The 19215-nt window shown below is 39.2% G+C and overlaps 1 protein-coding gene across 1 annotated transcript in view; it reads right to left on the reverse strand.

The window, feature by feature from the left end:
* The window catches only part of THSD7B (thrombospondin type 1 domain containing 7B), a 1126819-nt gene that overhangs the window by 400094 nt on the left and 707510 nt on the right, over positions 1–19215 (reverse strand). Inside the window, exons 9-10 of the mRNA XM_067742059.1 lie at positions 10511–10702; positions 8658–8892 (exon numbers count right to left, since the gene is read on the reverse strand). Coding sequence (XP_067598160.1) covers positions 8658–8892; positions 10511–10702 — 427 coding nt within the window. The remainder of the gene's footprint in view (positions 1–8657; positions 8893–10510; positions 10703–19215) is intronic.

Here is a 19215-nt window from a genome sequence, read left to right on the forward strand (position 1 = left end):
GTGATATTGTACAAGGCAACATATGGATATACTGGGAAACAAAAAACAGTGAAGACCACTGAAAATAATATACATATTTGATAATTAGCATGATTTTAGAATACTGAAGTATTGGCAGGTGTCTTTTTAGAACATGTAAATTGATGAGTTAGAATAAGCAAGACATGAGAATAGTATGTTTGTTTGCAAATAACAAACACACTAACAAGCATTAACAAGAGAAACATTTCAATTCTGCTATTTTGCTGATAATGTAATGTTCAGACTTGGGAGGAAAGTAGTCAGTGGATTCATAATCACTTGGAAGAACTAAAGTCTCAGAAAATGGCAAGCAAGTTTTTGTTTTTGTTTTTTGCGGTATGCGGGCCTCTCACTGCTGTGGCCTCTCCCGTTGTGGAGCACAGGCTCGCGACGCACAGGCTCAGCGGCCATGGCTCACGGGCCCAGCCGCTCCGCGGCACGTGGGATCTTCTCGGATCGGGGCACGAACCCGCGTCCCCTGCATCGGCAGGCGGACTCCCAACCACTGCGCCACCAGGGAAGCCCAAGTTTTTGTTTTTATTTGCATGCTTATCTGCTTATTTTTATGAGTGCAGGGGGCTAAAATCCACATTTATTATCTTATAAAACAGTGATATGCTAAGAGGAAAAACAGGAAAGCACTCTACAACCTATATTTGCATTTTAAAATTCTGTTTCCTATAAATTTCTTATAAAGTACAGAGATACAGTGTGTACAAAGCCTGATAGCATGAACTTTGGTATTGGATAGTCAGTGGTGAGTGAAGTGCTTTTCCCACATTCTTTCACTTATTCCTAAGGACCGCAGTGAAAGGCATTATAATCTTCATTTTCAGATGATAAACTGAGGTGCTGAAAGAATAAGTAATGGATCCAAAATCACATGGATTAAATAAATTAAATTATTAGTAATTTAATAAATAAAGTATTGATTATCAATAAATTATTAGTGGCATTATTATTAATCATCCTTAATACACACAAAAAATTGTCTATCAAATAGATCAATTCAATGAACCTAAAAATAGAAAGAAAAAAGAGTGTCTTTAGAGGAAATAGCATTATTTAAAAAAGATACTCTGGTAAGGAAAATTTATGTCATACTTTAGTAGAACTAGCAAAAAACACTAAACTCATTCCCAAGTCCTTTGTTCGTACCCTGAAAGCTCCTAAAATTAAATTGAACTGCTATTTATTCTATCTCCTCTCCAATCTCTCCTGCTATCTAGCTGGAAATGAAAGTACAACGTGAGGAATGTCATTTTCCTGTGTGCTCAGCGGGGCAGCAGGGCTTGGGGGTGCAGGGACCCAGCTAGGACACACTCACTCAGACATCCACAAATAGCTCAGAAATGCTTGCGGTGCTGGTTTGGTTTCAGGCTTTCTGGGAGGGTGGCTTTTTCTGCAGGGACTTTGTTCGCTTCAATTAGCAGTAGGTGTTAATCTCTTTTTTAAAAAATGTTTTAGATATACCTTTATTGAGGTAGAACTGATACAGAAAGAACTGCACCTATTTAATGTGCATAATTTGATGAATTTGGACATATGCAAACACCTGTGATACCATCTCCACAATCAAGGTAATAGACATATCCAACACCTCCCAAAGTGTTCTTGTGTCTCTTGGTTTTTGTTTTTATTTTTTTTGTGTGTGTGGTGTTAATCTCTTTTGGGGAACTGATATTGCCTACTTTTCAATTTATACTTTATTAACAGCACTCACAATAAATATTCACTGGGCACCATGTCAACTCTTCGTGACATGGTGCCCTGTCTCTATCTGTGTTCTTCTTCTAGATCCACAAGCGAGAAACGGTATCATACCCTCAATGGCAAAGGTCAAGCTCAGGTCACACTGCTTTTATAGAGACCAGGAACTGAGGGCTTTCCTGAAATGTGATCCCTGGTCTGATAGGTGCCAAATATTCTTTTAGGAGTGAAACTGTCTTTTTGTTCATTTCTTTCCCAATAATGTTGACCTTTTCATTAGAGGTTCAACTTCCTCCTCCCTTCTATTTACATGCTGTCTACCTCTCCCAGGATCATCACATTTCTTTTTTTTTCTTTTGTTTTTTTATGATTCAATTAAAATATATCTGCATACAACGTTTCAAAATTACATTTTTTTTTGTATATAGTCCTATCTATACTCTTGAGATAATGTACATACCAATAAAAGATAAATTAAAAAATGAGAATCAGAACTGTAGGGTTAAAATTGGTTTGAAAAGTCATTTACCCCAACCTCTCATCTGACTTTTCTTTTTTTTAAAATTTTATTTATTTTTTTATACAGCAGGTTCTTATTAGTCATCAATTCTATACACATCAGTACATACATGTCAATCCCAATCGCCCAATTCATCACACCACCATCCCCACCCCCCTGCCGCTTCCCCCCTTGGCGTCCATACGTTTGTTCTCTACATCTGTGTCTCAACTTCTGCCCTGCAAACCGATTCATCTGTACCATTTTTCTAGGTTCCACATATATGAGTTAATATATGATATTTGTTTTTCTCTTTCTGACTTACTTCACTCTGTATGAGAGTCTCTAGATCCATCCACGTCTCAACAAATGACCCAATTTCGTTCCTTTTAATGGCTGAGTAATATTCCATTGTATATATGTATCACAACTTCTCTATTCATTCATCGGTCAATGGGCATTTAGGTTGCTTCCATGACCTGGCTATTGTAAATAGTGCTGCAATGAACATTGGGGTGCATGTGTCTTTTTGAATTATGGTTTTCTTTGGGTATATGCCCAGTAGTGGGATTGCTGGATCATATGGTAATTCTATTTTTAGTTTTTTAAGGAACCTCCATACTGTTCTCCATAGTGGCTGTATCAATTTCCATTCCCACCAACAGTGCAAGAGGGTTCCCTTTTCTCCACACCCTCTCCAGCATTTGTTGTTTGTAGATTTTCTGATGATGCCCATTCTAACTGGTGTGAAGTGATACCTCATTGTTGTCCCAGAGGTCTCTTAGGCTGTCTTCATTTCTTTTCATTCTTTTATCTTTATTCTGTTCCGCAGCAGTGAATTCCACCATTCTGTCTTCCAGGTCACTTATCCGTTCTTCTGCCTCAGCTATTCTGCCATTGATTCCTTTTAGTGTAGTTTTCATTTCAGTTACTGTATTGTTCATCTCTGTTTGTTTGTTCTTTAATTCTTCTAGGTCTTTGTTAAACATTTCTTTCATCTTCTCGATCTTTGCCTCCATTGTTTTCCCGAGGTCCTGGATCATCTTCACTACCATTATTCTGAATTCTTTTTCTGGATGTTTGCCTATCTCCACTTCATTTAGTTGTTTTTCTGGGGTTTTATCTTGTTCCTTCATCTGGTACATAGCCCTCTGCCTTTTCATCTTGTCTATCTTTCTGTGAATGTGGTTTTTGTTCCACAGGCTGCAGCATTGTAGTTCTTCTTGCTTCTGCTGTCTGCTCTCTGGTGGATGAGGCTATCTAAGAGGCTTGTGGAAGTTTCCTGATGGGAGGGACTGGTGGTGGGTAGAGCTGGCTGTTGCTCTGGTGGGCAGAGCTCAGTAAAACTTTAATTCTCTTGACTACTGATGGGTGGGGCTGGGCTCCCTCCCTGTTGGGTGTTTGGCCTGAGGCGACCCAACACTGGAGCCTACCCGGGCTCTTTGGTGTGGCTAATGGCAGACTCTGGGAGGGCTCATGCCAAGGAGTACTTCCCAGAACTTCTGTTGCCAGCGTCCTTGTCCTCACGGTGAGACAGAGCCACCCCCCGCCTCTGCAGGAGACCCTCCAACACTAGCAGGTAGGTCTGGTTCAGTCTCCTATGGGGTCGCTGCTCCTTCCCCTGGGTCCCGATGTGCACACTACTTTGTGTGTGCCCTCCAAGAGTGGAGTCTCTGTTTCCCCCAGTCCTGTCGAAGTCCTGCAATCAAATCCCACTAGGCTTCAAAGTCTGATTCTCTAGAAATTCCTCCTCCTGTTGCCGGACCCCCAGGTTGGGAAGCCTGACGTGGGGCTCAGAACCTTCACTCCAGTGGGTGGATTTCTGTGGTAAAATTGTTCTCCAGTCTGTGATTCACCCACCCAGCAGTTATGGGATTTGATTTTACTGTGATTGCACCCCTCCTACCGTCTGACTGTGGCTTCTCCTTTGTCTTTGGATGTGGGGTATCTTTTTTGGTGAGTTCCAGTGTCTTCCTGTTGATGACTGTCCAGCAGCTAGTTGTGATTCTGGTGTTCTCACAAGAGGGGGTGAGAACACGTCCTTCTACTCCGCCATCTTGGTTGGGATCATCACATTTCTAATTTTCCTAAATTTACTCTTAATGTCCAAAAATACTCTCCTTGACTATTAGCAACTTATGTGTCCTCCACTTCTAAACACTATAATGTTTATTTTCTGTATTGTTTATTGTCACTGATTAAAAAAGAAAACCTTTTGATATCTTCTGCGTTGCTGGTTTTCTGTGTGTGTGTGTTTGTGCGTGTCTGCATGCACATGGGCATGCGTTATACATACACTAATTTTGAATGCCTTGATGGTAGAATTCCATCTCATACCATATCTTAAAAATACCAGATCTTAATGCTGTGTTAAGTATTTAGTAACAGTAAGTGAATGATTGACAAGTATTCTATGCTGTGGAGGCTGAAGACAGATCTCTGGGAATATTAGGCAAATTTATCCAGCCATTTTCAAAACAAAACTGAAGCCTTGAAAAGCAGGGTAACATACGGATTCATGTTTTAGTGAGTAAACACAGTATGGCTTCTTGCCTTTTGTCATAATTTATACTTCCTGCTCTCATGCAACACTCTGATTCTAGATTGGCAATACTCTTGTTAAAAGGGTGAATATACTTCATTTCAACACATATATTTTCCTGGACTTGCAGTGGAGTAATGACTGCCTCTTGGTCACGCTGTAGGTTTTAGTTCCTGTGCTGAAATGCATCAAACTGAGCTACAAAGATCTGCCATTTCTCAGTTATGTGTCCATAATCATGAGGCAGACACTGTGCTCCATCTCCGGGAGCAGTCCTCCAACCCAGGGACTGAGGGACCATCTCAACCTGCCAACTTTTTAAACATTAAATGTGTAAACGGAGCTCGCCATTACTATATCTCACCAAATGCCCAGCGTTTTCCCATGAAAGGCAGAAAGTGTTTTACATGACCTTTGGATGGCTTTGAGTTGTGTGATTTAAATCTTTATTATTATTTTTTGCACACTACAACTGAAAAAATATACATTGGGTAGTGAAACAAAACCAACAAAATCCCCCAAATATCCCAACAAGCTCTCACTTCTGTTTGAGTTGTGTCCTAGCTAGTCCTCATTTTCTGATATGATCAGTTCTATTACTCATGCTATGGTAACATTCTCACCTATACAATTACGTGGAAACCAGAACACCAACCCTGGGAAGCAAGACCTTGCAAGGAATTCTGTGCATCCCCGTGCAGTGGGTTTAGAGATAAAACATATCACGACAGCCCATCCAATTCATGGAAACATGCTTCTTTTTTCTACTGTGAAGGCCGCTCTTTCTTTAGGATATTTTCTTTTTCTTTCCTCTTTCTATTGCCATTACCCTCACCCCAAGGGTTTCACAAATGGAGGGAAATTTTTTCCACTGCAATAGCTTTCACATAAAAAAGAGCAAGAGCATATTATTCTGAAAGGGCAAGGCAAAGGAGACTTTCTCTTGCTGATTATCTCACTATTTCACTGTGTGCTTCACTGGACACTAGGTATTATTTTCTTAGCTCAATTAATCTCATTGACCTCAAGAATTTTAATTAACTTTACTTAAGTCAATGCAGGCTCCTCTTGTTTAGCAGGATCCTTTGGAGACATACAGTAAGAATTAAAACTAGGTTGTTAAGTCTCCAGCCTCATTAAAAGTGCAAAAAGTAATCAGCAATGTCTTTCTGTGTGTGTGTGTGTGTGTGTGTGTGTGTGTTAGGGAAAACATCTGTGCAATTCATTTTTCTATGTTGGAAAACCGAGTAAAACTGGAGGTTATTCACTGTAATAATATTTTAGTCTTACTTATGTAGATTATCGAATAAAAGCATATGCATTTGTGAATTATGCTTTAAACTATCAACTTTTGGCCCTGTGGTTTTTCTGGTCACAAAATATCATTAAGTTAACATCTGTATAAGCTGATGGGCTCAGAGACTTTAATAAAAAATTGTCATTCAATATAACCATGGGGCTAGACGAGGAGGTACAGGGCTATTTGAGCACATAACCCATCCCCTCATGTCCAAATAACCTTTAAAGTGTGATGATAATGTATTTGGTAGTTGTAAGTCTCAATTCTAATGCTTCTTTACTAAGAAAAAAAACAAATTACATTCATATCAAGTGGAATTTTCCTGTTGTGGTTCAGAGGTAAAAGTTTTGTGGAAGGGAGAAGATCAGACTTCGGGAATGCTAAATTTTCTCATCACTCTAAAGAATAATAATTTGCTGCATTTCACATAGCATTTTTTCCTATACCTAAGCTATATTTATTTCTATTTGTATATTCAAGCTAATATTTCATGCATCTTTTTTTAAGCAGTTGAAAATTTACATCATAAAAATGAACATTATCAGGGCTGCAGTACTTTTCAAGATAAAAGGAGTTCTCTTGCCTGCATAGTATCTTTGTAAGCCTTTTAGGATTGTACCATAACCCCATGAATTAGATTACCACCTGATCCAAGTGATACGCAAACATTATTGTCCATGTTTGGCTATATCGGCCCATTGACCCAATCGGTCCACATGGTATTGTGGATACCAGGTAAGTTGAAACACACAAGTGATATAAATTGATGCTCCAAAAATATCACAAGCAATTTAGAGTTGGATGCTAAAGCAGAAATAACGTTTACGAGTTAATAAGAGCAGAAGGTCATACGTATGATCTGTTCATTACTCTTCAAGGCAGTCCCCTTTGGCAAACTTTATCATGGTAGATAAAATATTTTTTCTTAAAGCAAAGGATAAACGTCAGCTTCTCAAACTTCTGCAATTCATATCCATTCCCCGTCAACCCCTTTTACTTTCCTACACACAGGTCTAATTAATTCATGACTTCTAAAAATGTTTATGGACAATAGCTACATGCCAGATACTGTTCTAAAATCTGCAGTGGCAACAATGAAGACTATCCAGCCCCAGCCCTCTGGAAGCCACATTGAGGAGGAGAAAAAGAGGAAGTCTTACTGACTGTGCTTCCCTTCAAGTCATAGTCATCTTCCCTTGCATTTTCATAGCCACCTGCTCATCAAATGCTCCAAAACCAGCAGTATCTAGCCAGTCTGCCCTATATCTGCCGTTAGCAGTTCATTTCCGTAACTGAGCTTCTATGACTTTCCTTACACACAGCTGAAGCGGCTTCCATAGCAGTGTGGATAAGGCCCAGAGCCCGTCATCATGGGGACCCCAAGATGAAATTAATCAGGTGTCTGAGTTGCCCATGACAGCAACACAAATTGGACTGAATTAGGCAGAAGAGCAAATGTAGTTGCCTATGTTGCCAGGAAAGGCAGGAGTGTACTTAGTGGGGCTGGGACCAGGGCTTGATGCTGCCAGCATTTGTTCTGCTTCAGTTTCTGCCTCTTTCTGAGCATCAGCTTTACTCTCTCCTCCTGCTTTTTCCACCAGGCATGACCATGGCTATGGCAACCCTCCATCCATATACTTAGAACATCATGAATAGAAAGAAGAGAGGGTTTCATTTTCCCAACTTAAAGATTCCTGGGAAACAGCTCTAAGTTGCCTAGCTTGTGACACTAGACCAAAGCTCGCACCAGCCCATCCTGTTGACCCACCACTACTGTGGCTGGAGTAGGGGTCTTTCATCACTTGAAGGGAACTAGTTCAAACATGGCCACTTGGAAATCTCTATGGACAGGCCAGTTACCCAGTCTCTGTATATGACTTAGGTGCCTTACATTTTCTCTTCCATGAGCCTTCCTGCAGGGACTTGAGGAAGAGTTATGTCTTCTCATTTAGTCTATGTGGGAGAAGAAACTCCCACAGCTGAGTTCTCCAGTCAATTACTCTTCTTCCTCTCTCTCTTGCAATTGTTCCTGACCCCTTTTGATATCTATATCCTAGTCCTCATGTCCAAATTCTCCTACAGTTTTTCAAAAATTTACATCTCCATGTGCAGAGTATAGCAGGTATGAGATTGTAAACCTACTTGAGGGCATGGATTTAGTCTATTCAAAATATCTATATGGATTCATCGCTCACTGCAGACAAGGTCCATGAGATCTAAAGAACAGTATAACACGGCCCCATAGTTTCAAAGTGCATGACCTACCTTCTTGTGGAACTAGTCTTATGTAATTGAAAAAGAGCCCAAAATATTGATATCAGCTCTAGAAAGTTTGATGACTCAAGCAGATTCAATATTTGTGGGCATTATATTTACTGTTCTCCATTAATTAATGCATACATAACAAAAAAGTGTCTACCTTTGGTTGAGGCACATTTTTTAGTCTTTAAGAGTCAAAAAAACAAAACAAAAATCTCTTACTCTAGCACAGACTGAGACATATTCAGTGCATGAAAAATGTTTCTGACTAAAAATACTCAACTATGCAATAGTCCTATGCACTTTCAATTAATTATTGATAATACCTTTTTGTCATCACTTGTCCCACGTGACTCTTGACACAGAAGACCCTCCGCATCTGAATGCCCACACCACATGTAGCTTCTCCATTCCAGCCAATGGTTGCATTAAGGGCAGTTACCAATGTGTCTTCAGAACAGGGGCCCCAAGCTGATGTCTCCCAGTAGAGTTGCATACAGGAATGGTCATTGCACGAACGATATTCTTGGAGGGCCTGACTAGGGGGGCATGGTTTTCCACCTGCAAAAATCAAAATAAAAAATAATACAGAGTTGTTGCTGTTATCACCATGTTGCTGTTGCTGTTGTTACTGCCATTCTTATTTTTTGTTGTTTTTACTGTTTTAATGGTCTAGAAAGACAGCATTTTGATACAATCTTCCAAAGGACTGGGCCACCGCACCCCATTTCTGACGCTATGGTCATGGTTCTTTTATTCTGAGGACAATACATTGCACCCTTCTCTCCTCAATAACAGGCAACGGTATGCCAGTTAGATTTTAAAAATCAATTGATTCTACTGCTCACCTCCGCGTCATGTATCTCTGAGATAAACTCCAAAGAAATCTGCTTTTATTTTAATATGATTATGCCTACATAAATTAGTCAGTTAGATATAATAGCCCATGACCTTGAAGTGATATAAGATCAAACACAAATACTCACACACACACATTACCTACATATGGTCTCTCTTTCCTAAGACAGTATTATGTTTCTCAGAGAACCACTTTAAGACATCCATCCTCCCTCAAGCAGTGCATTTTACTGCAGTTTGAGAAATCCAGAAATCTCTCTTAAAGTTTGGCAGGAGAGAGCCCATCCTTAAACTCTGAAATAATATCTGACAATGTGTTATACACTGGCAGGGAGACCAGACAAATGTGCAGCCTTATACTCTTGGGTGAGTCAGACAATCAGATTTCATCACTATCTTTTCTTTCACAATTTTACATCCATGTCAAAACTGGTATTTATCTAAAGTATTGATTTTTTCCCTACTCTCCCACACTACAATGTTTTATTCAGTGGGCCAAATGCTCAGGAAGACTTGTGACCTTAGTTTTGTTATTCTTGTTATTTTTTTCCCCATTATATTGACTTTTTTCTCCTTCCAGAAATATAACAGACAAGAGCGGGAGGCCACCGCACTTTAAGAATATGAAAATGTTCATTCCTCTTGACCCTGGCCCCATTTCTTAGGACCACAGACAGAATCTTGTCTAAAAAGGAGTCCCTCAAAGCCAGTGGCCATATTGCTCTGCTGTCCCAGCTGAGCTGTCGGCAGATGAAGCCAAGAGAGGGCCTGAAAGAAATGAAATGACGTATGTGTCTGGGGACAGAGACCATTGCTTTACATGACAGGAACAGCTGCTCCTCTAATTTGTTCTGAAGTCACCCGTTTATATCCCCATAGCACATTTTAGCTTCTTGAAAGCCGTTTTCACAGCCTTCATCTTTTTCCCTCTCACCACATGCCAGCCTGACAGAGCAGGAAATGAGGACATACAGATCAGGTAGTCTGCCAATGTTAGTGGCAGCTCCCAGTCAAGAAGCCATGTCTCTTGATTCCTAATTTAGAACTCGTTTTACCAGACATATTCCAATTATGTTCCCAACTGCATGAGCAATCTGAAGCTGGATGCGTATCAACCAAGCCTTGTTTCCTTCTCTAAAAAGGTATAATGAAAACTGACATCCACCTGATTGCCATGGCCTGTACATAGTATGGGCTAAAACAAGTCATATACATATGGGAAGCCAGCATAGATAAACTAGAGGATTAGAGAGGAAAGGCATGCATGGAAAGCAAACTGTTCATTTGGATTTAGGGAACAGAAACCTTTCCTATTACTCACCTTCTCCAGCCAACGCCAGGATAGTCCTTGACCTGGTCTGTTTCCCATTGGAGTTTTTATTTGAACAAGACTGGGAGCAAGATGACCACTCTGTCCACTCGCTTACCACACAATCCATCCGGCAGGGAATTTCACACACCATCTCTTCAGGAGGAGGAGATGCTGGGCAGAGAGCCCCTGATACATCTTCTCCTGTAGTCAACCAGAGCAAGACAGATGTCGATTAATGCAAGATCGAGGCAAATCCCAGGAACATTTAGGTTCCTCTATTACTTCAGTTTAGCTTAGAAGACTTCACCTGGTGTCTCTAAACCAATAACGTGCAAAAAACTGATTTTTTTTTCAGCTGTTCATAATATTTGTTTCAAGAAAAACTGTCAGGAGGTCATTTGGCATTTAGAAAGGTAGATACAGCATCAAAACTGCCATTTGTCATCCTTCCCAGGGATGAGTGGGCTTCCTTCAGGAACAATTTAGCCATGGATGGCTGGAGACAGACAGGATTGACATGCTATGGACACCATGTGTAACAGGTGCATGTATTTCTGCAAAATGGGAGTCAGAGGAGTCTTTTGGCCTGAAAACCACAATTTATGTTGAGCAATCTATTCAGCAGCCCCCCTCAAATTATCAGCCTAATTTGTTATTGGGTGTTTTCACCTCCAAATATGTAACCTTAAGCGAGATTATCACACAGTGATACTTTTATTCTGTTTGTGCACAGTGGTAAATGTGCACAATAGAAATGAATCTGTGGCTAAAATTATCTAATGTGTTGAGATAAAAGTTGAAAGCAAGTCCAAAATTTTCCCTAATCTATTCCCTCTTTGAATGATGTGATGATTTAGTCCAACCAAAATACATACACACACACACACACACACACACACACACACACACACACACACACGTATATATGATAAAGGGGGATGGAGTTTTACAATTATCAATAACAGACAAGACTAAGGGGATCATTTCTAAGTTGCTTTTCCATATCTCAAATGATTACAATGAATTTTTTCTAAGCTCTCTTTTAGGTTACTTATTCACCATTTTTAGAATTCAAATATTTTTCTTTATAGATAACAATTCAACTCTTACTATGCCCCCCCCCACCATTCACAGTCACCTCATAAATACAGAAGACATGAAGAATAGTAAAACCATTTATGGTTTGAAGCAACACATGGAATGTGGAATGGCAACTCTAGGAGACAGGTAGTTTTGTCTTTGTGACTTATGCCCATGGAATTCTCCTGTCAATCTGTCTGACACAAAAAATAACTAATATTTATGCAGTATCTCCCTTGTGCCAGGCACTGTCCTTATAAGATGCTCTTACAGACAGGGTTGACCCATCTTCTTTTATAGATGAGAAGTCAGTGGCTCTGGAAGGAAAACTTGCTCAGGGTCACGCAGGCCTGAGTTGGGAAGCAAATGAAAACTTTCTGACTCCAAAAATTCTGGTTTCCCCATTAGACATATTGTATCTAATTCCGAGATGGATATTCCTTTTCAGAGGAAGTAAATAAAACAAGCTGACAGTAAGCAAGACTGCCTGGAGGAGAAGCTAGTGCCCTCCTAAGATCTGCATTCATATTTGTAAATGAGGCCAGGCTCATTGCCCTTGAGGTACAAATAAAATTTTTCAAGCTATTACGAGAAGTAATGGAGATTCTAGTAGAAAATCGAGCTGAAAGACCAGTTCCAATCACTCTCTTTTCAGTCTCAATCTATTTTCAGGTTGAGTCCACACTGTATAGTACATGCAAACATGCACACGGACGTGCATGGACGCGCGCGTGCGTGCGCACACACGCACGCACACACACACACACACACACACACACACACACACAATACAGCAGCTTAGGGGGAGTGCCTTCCCAAGTACAGAAGTAGGCAGGTCAAACTAAACATACAAACTACATCTAATCAAAATTCAATTTCCACATCTGTGAATATTATGAGGATAATTTTTTATAGAAAAACACTTTAAAGCAGTGTCTTACAAAGAACATTTTGATGAATAAGAGATATTTGAAGAGCTCTTATTTTAAACACTGAGGGGGAAAGCTGAGACGTCCTAGATTAAAATAGTACAATTGGTCTCACCGCTGGAGAGTAGTGTGTGTTGAAAATGCCAACTGCCATGTAAACTTCCTTCGATGGAAATGGTATGGAGTATTTTTCAGTCTTATTTGACTAAAGGCCATCCTTTTTTAGGGAGCACCTCTCCCAGGAATGGTATTTTTACTAACATGTTTTGAGAAAACCCTGCCTTCAAGAGTTACAAAATTATCAACTACTATTTGATGAGCATACACCATGTCCAAGGCATATAATGGGATAAATATGTAAGTGAAGATACTACAATTTATCCCCCTAGAACTCATGATTAATAACGGAGATGAGCTATAAATACATAAAGATAAAACCTAGTCCAAAAGTAAATGTCAAGTTGCAAATGTGTGTTTTAAATAAAGAAGTGCTGTAGTGATTTAGGGAAGAGAAGGACCTCTGGGGAACTAGTCTGAGAACAGAAGGCTTTCAACAAGGAGAAAGAGACAGGGTGAGAATTGGTGGCAATCAGGGAGGGTATGTCAGTCAATGCAACTGTCAACAAAGGTATAATGATGGGAAAATACAAGGTATGTGGAAGACAGTTAATCCTGAAGCTGCCTGAGGAGAAGAGGAAGCCCGTGTTGGAAGAGTTGTTTGACATCAAATTCTGAATAACTTAGACTGACACACCAATTTTGTTCTATTTCCACCTTCCTGCAATTCCCAAATGCTCAGGTTTCCCGTGACCTAAATTTAACTTCCTCCCCAGTCATCCATCATTCAGCACCCTTAGTATTCACTTCTGGTGCTGGGATGCTTTTTAAGACCTAAGCTTTCCCATAAACTGATATATCCATTTCCACAGTGCAGTGAAATGTCAATACTCCCACCAACACTTTGATAGCTTGTCGATATGGACTAATTTGGAAATGTGAGCAATCAGGTAAGTCATTCTTTAGCGAAGCCAAGCTAATAGTCATGGGCAGGCTCTTCAATTCTTGTGTGAGCTATTTTATAAGAAATCTTGCCAAAGAAAAGCTGCACGATGGGATCCTAGTCACAGGTGGCCTAGCCAGACACAGTTAAGTATCTGAAGGTGAAGCCCAGCACCACTTATCCTCTGGAGCATATCACTTAGCTTCTTTGAATCTCAGTTATCTCATCTGCAATAATGAAATAATAACACTTACTTTTCAAAGACAGTGTGAGGATTAGAAATCACTTATACAGCAAACACAGCAGGGTGTCCAACAACAGAGGGAGGACTCAATATAGAGGAACCTTTAAAACCTTTTAAAAAATGTTGTTTGGGGCTTTCCTGGTGGCGCAGTGGTTAAGAATCCACCTGCCAATGCAGGGGACACGGGTTCAGGCCCTGGTCCGGGAAGATGCCACATGCCACGGAGCAACTAAGCCCGTGAGCCACAACTACTGAGCCTGCGCTCTAGAGTCTGCAAGCCACAACTACTGAGCCTGCGTGCTGCAACTACTGAAGGCTGCGTGCCTAGAGCCCATGCTCCACAACAAGAGAAGCCACTGCAATGAGAAGCCTGTGCACCACAACGAAGAGCAGCCCCACTCACTGCAACTAGAGAAAGCCCACGTGCAGCAATGAAGGCCCAACACAGAGAAAGAAAGGAAGGAAGGAAGGAAGGAAAGAAAGAAAGAAAAAAAAATGTTGTTTGCAAAGATGTACACCGCCAAAACCCAATGGCATTCTTGATCTAAAAAATCTAGATACTTATGCCATAACCATGGAAAGCACTTGCTTTACTGTGCATATATGGGTACAAATAACCACCAACAACTTCACAGACGAGTTCATATGATATATAAAGACTGCTTATAATTATTCAGATCACTTTATTTATCTGTGGCTCATCTAAACCATTTAAGAGCCAAAAATAAAGCACTTGAGCCTGAATAACCTCATCTGCCCATCTACGCTGGTAATAATGATCTTCCTATTGCACAGAGAGAACTCATTTCAAAAGAAGAGCATTTATACTTTCTTGTTTTCATTTTCATGGATGGATCAATGAGACCAACTGAAATCTCAGGCAAGTACGGAAAATAAAGCAGCATGTGGGACAGAAACTTAGTCATTAAAAGTGATTTTCACAAGCTCTTAAAATCTAATATTACAAAAAATTGAGTATATTTAAGAGGGAAATTGAATTCATTTTTCAAGAAGACTCTAAAATTACTCCAGTTCTCATCACACTCCCTGGGACCAATAATGACAAACTCCACATTCTCTCCTCATAGAGTAGACTTATTTAAACCAGTTGTGATTCTGAAAATATGGGATATGGTGCTGCTCCAACCTTGTCACTCACGATTTTTTAATAATTTAATATGGTGAAATCCACATTACATAAAATTAAACATTTTATTTATTATTATTATTTTTTTTTGGCCGCGAGGCATACGGGATCTTAGTTCCCCGACCAGATATCGAACCCGTGCCCCCTGCAGTGGAAGTGCGGAGTCCTAACCACTGGACCGTCAGGGAAGTCCAAAGTTAACCATTTTAGAGTAAACACTTTAGCGACATTTAGTAAATCACGATGTTTTGGCAACTACCACCTCTAACTAGTTTCAAAACGTTTCATTACTCCAAAGTAAAACCCTTTACCCATTAAGCAGTTTCTCCCCATTACTTCCTCCCTCAGACCCTGGCAGCCACCAATTACTGTTCTATCTCTACAGATTTATCTATTCTGAATAGTTTATGTCAGTGGAATCATATAAGTTGTGATTTTTTGCATCTGGGTTCTTTCACTTCGCTATATGATGGAATAATGTTCCGTTGTATATATATACCAAGATTTGTTTATCCATTCATCCAAGCTCATACTTGTTTGAGTCTCTGAGTTCAATTATTTTCAGTATGTACCTAGGGATGGAATTCCAGGGTCACATTCATCACTCAGTTTTGTTTGTCTGTGATTCTGGAGACCTTGGCATACATGACCAGACTGGGGCCTGGCCCTAGTTCATACTACTGTTCTCATGCTTGGCAATTCCTGGCTAAAGACAACAGTTCTTAGATGAGAGAAAGAAAGATTCTTTTCTTTTTTTTTAAAGTACAATTTATTTACAATGTTGTGGAAGTTCCAGGTACAGCAAAGTGATTCAATTATATATATATATATATATATATATATATATATATATATATATATATATATATATATATATATATATATATATATATATATTCTTTTCCAGATTCTTTTCCATTATAGGTTATTACAAGATATTGAATATAGCTCCCTGTGCTATACAGTAGGTCCTTGTTATCTATTTTATATATAGTAGTGCGTATCTGTTAATACCAAACTCCTAATTTATCCCTCCCCCTGCCTTTTCCCTTTTGGTAACCATAAGTGTGTTTTCTATGTCTGTGAGCCTATTTCTGTTTTGTAAATAAGTTCATTCATATCATTTTTTTTTAGATTCCAAATATAACTGATATCATATGACGTCTCTCTTTCTCTGTCTGACTTACTTCACTTAGTATGATAATCTCTAGGTCCACCTGAGAGAAACCTTCTTGAACATATGAATAAACTCAGGATTCCCTAAAAAATGCTTCTTTTTCTGGTTCAACTGTATACGGTACTTAAAGTATAAATAGCTCATGACAGACTCTCTTTGGCTACTGGTCAAGCAACCATGTAAATTTAACACTAATGTAGCTTTCAGATTCTGGGCTTTCCACATCAACTAATGTTTAAACCATACCTATGCCATATACTATATCCTGTGGCTTTCTTTGTTTTATAATCCTAAGGAACTAGAATTTAGTATTATGAGCTACCATCTCTCTTTTGTAATGATAGAACAAACAGCTATAATTCTTAGTTTTCTAACCTATACTGTAAGTGTCCAAAATTAGAAAAGTTATAGACAAAATAGAAAGAGAAACCCAGATATCCACAAATCTACAGTCATATTTTTAAAGTAGACCAGCATTTTATCATTATACACACTTCAAACTACCTTATCTTTCAAAAATAATGCAATTTGGGTACTTTGTCGATATTTCTCTTGTGTGTTATTACACTCTCTATGGAAAATAATGAAGCAGTTATCAGAAATACATGTCATAAAATTTTATGTCCTATTTCAATCTCAGAAAAGAATGCCAATAAACGTTGATTAAACACCTGCCGACAGCTGAGTAAGATGTCAACGGATGGCACATAGCAAATTTACTGGAATTCATATGCACTTAATTCCGTTTTTTATATTTAAATATCTCCCTAAATGCAAGGAGCTTCTGGCCACTTCTGGACTGGGACCCTAATCAGCTAAGGACATGTTTATATTTCAAACCAATAAAATATGAAAGAAAGCTAAGGGCTAAACAGAAGCCATGTGCAACTATGCAATGCCAGCAATTCAATTAATGTTTCTGCTTGCTGATTTTACCATTTGAAGTGTATTTGTCTATCTAGTTTGCACATATAGGAAGGCAAATTTTAAAACTCTGACGTTAAGTATTATCATATTTATAATAACAGAAACAACAACTGCAGTAACAAAATGGCATCAGCATGTGATGTTTGGGAAAGCACAGAGTGGGCTGTACTCTGAGCAAACCATATAGTCTACTGAATATCCATACTGACATCATTAGTTAGGTACTATGGTCACACCTAAGGTACAGAGAGGTTAAAAATACTTGCTCAAGAGTCACATGGGGGCTTCCCTGGTGGCGCAGTGGTTGAGAATCTGCCTGCTAATGCAGGGGACACAGGTTCGAGCCCTGGTCCGGGAAGACCCCACATGCCGCGGAGCAACTGGGCCCGTGAGCCACAATTACTGAGCCTGCGCGTCTGGAGCCTGTGCTCCACAAAAAGAGAGGCCGCGACAGTGAGAGGCCCGCGCACCGCGATGAAGAGTGGCCCCCGCTTGCCACAACTAGAGAAAGCCCTCGCACAGAAACGAAGACCCAACACAGCAAAAATAAATAAGTAAATAAACTCCTACCCCCAACATCTTCTTTAAAAAAAAAAAAAAGCCCGATCACACTTGATGTCTCAACTATTCCTTTATAGAAATCTACCTGCTTTAGTTTTATTCTAAAAAAAAAAAAGAGTCACATGGCTTGTACGTGTCTGAGCTAGAACTAGAAAACATACCTGTTAGACATTACAAGCTATATTCTTAACTGTTTTGCTGTATTGCATCCTGGTTCATATCTCACATATGTCTTTCTCATTACACTACTTTTAGCTGATGCCGAACCACAAAGAAGGGATTCTATACAATTCACTGGCAGCTAGCCAGTAAATTTAGTATTGGAAAAAATAAGCCGAAAGGAGTGAGCAGTTCCTTGATTATTTAGGAACTGCATCATAAGATGAGGCGGAATAGGGCAATACTTTTCAAAAATAGAAAAGATAAGCAGATGAAGAGAGTTCAGAATGGAGAGATGGAAGATTAAGATAGAATGCAAGACCAAATAGGAACAGGTATGGACATTCAGCAAAAACAGTACAATGTATGAGTAGATAAATGACACAAACACAAGCAAACACTATAATAATGATGTAAGGATGCTCACAAAGTGAAAAAAAAGAGAGAACGTAAGTGCAAAGGCTAAAATAAACATAGTGGAAAATTCAAATGTTAAAAGGAAAAAGACTTTAGGAAAGCAATAATAACAGCTAAAAATAAGAAAACAATATTTCCAAGGTTAAGATGTTTACAAAAGCCAGAAGTTAGCTGAAATTGCACCTAATGGCAGATGAGTTGTTTGTTCAGAAGCCTAACTGACCAGCTATATGAAGTTCCTCAGCATACAAGAATATAATAGCAGCTCACACTTTGATCACTTAGAATGTACCCAGCATAATGTTACATTTTACACCTATTTATTGACTCATTTAAACATCGACAGTAGTAAACAAAAAAGCATCAATAATAGTAAACATGTATATTGTACATAATAGATGTTAGTGATTAAGTGAACTACATGTATCGACTCATTTAGACGTCACAACAAAACTATGAGGTAAGAATTACCATTATGATCATTATCTAGATGAGAATATTGAGTCTTAGATAAATTAAAATTACCTGCCCAAAGCCAAACACAAGTAAAATGCTGGAGCTTGAATTTGGACCTGGGCAACGTGGCTCTAGAGTCCATTTCTTAAATACAATGCTTTATTGACATGCACTGCTTCTACTCACCGTCAGGACGATATATGTACCCGGCTACACAAAACCCGATCTAGCGGAGAATCCGTCAAGTGTAAAGCATCCCAATACCTTTGGCTCATGAATCCTGTGTGTTACTCAGGGTGAGAGAAGATGCAAAACAGCAGAAACAGTATATGATTTAGGAGCAAACTACAATTGCTCAAAAAAAAAAAAAAAAATCCAGGTAAAATCTAATAAAATGTCTCAGTGGGGAAATGTCACATTTTCTTGGTCTCAGTCACACATTCCAGGGGGAAGTAACCACTATTTTATGTGTGTGGGAAAGGTCTGAAAATTACGCACTTAGGTTTACGAAAAAATAACTATGTAGTTCTGTTTTTGACACCTAACAAAATGGGACCTTGAAAAAAAAATTCTTTTTTTCTAACAATGACATCAATTTGCTCACAAGCCCTAATTTC

This window comes from Pseudorca crassidens, chromosome 6, assembly GCF_039906515.1.
Source record: "Pseudorca crassidens isolate mPseCra1 chromosome 6, mPseCra1.hap1, whole genome shotgun sequence".
In the NCBI taxonomy this organism is placed as follows: Eukaryota; Metazoa; Chordata; class Mammalia; order Artiodactyla; family Delphinidae; genus Pseudorca; species Pseudorca crassidens.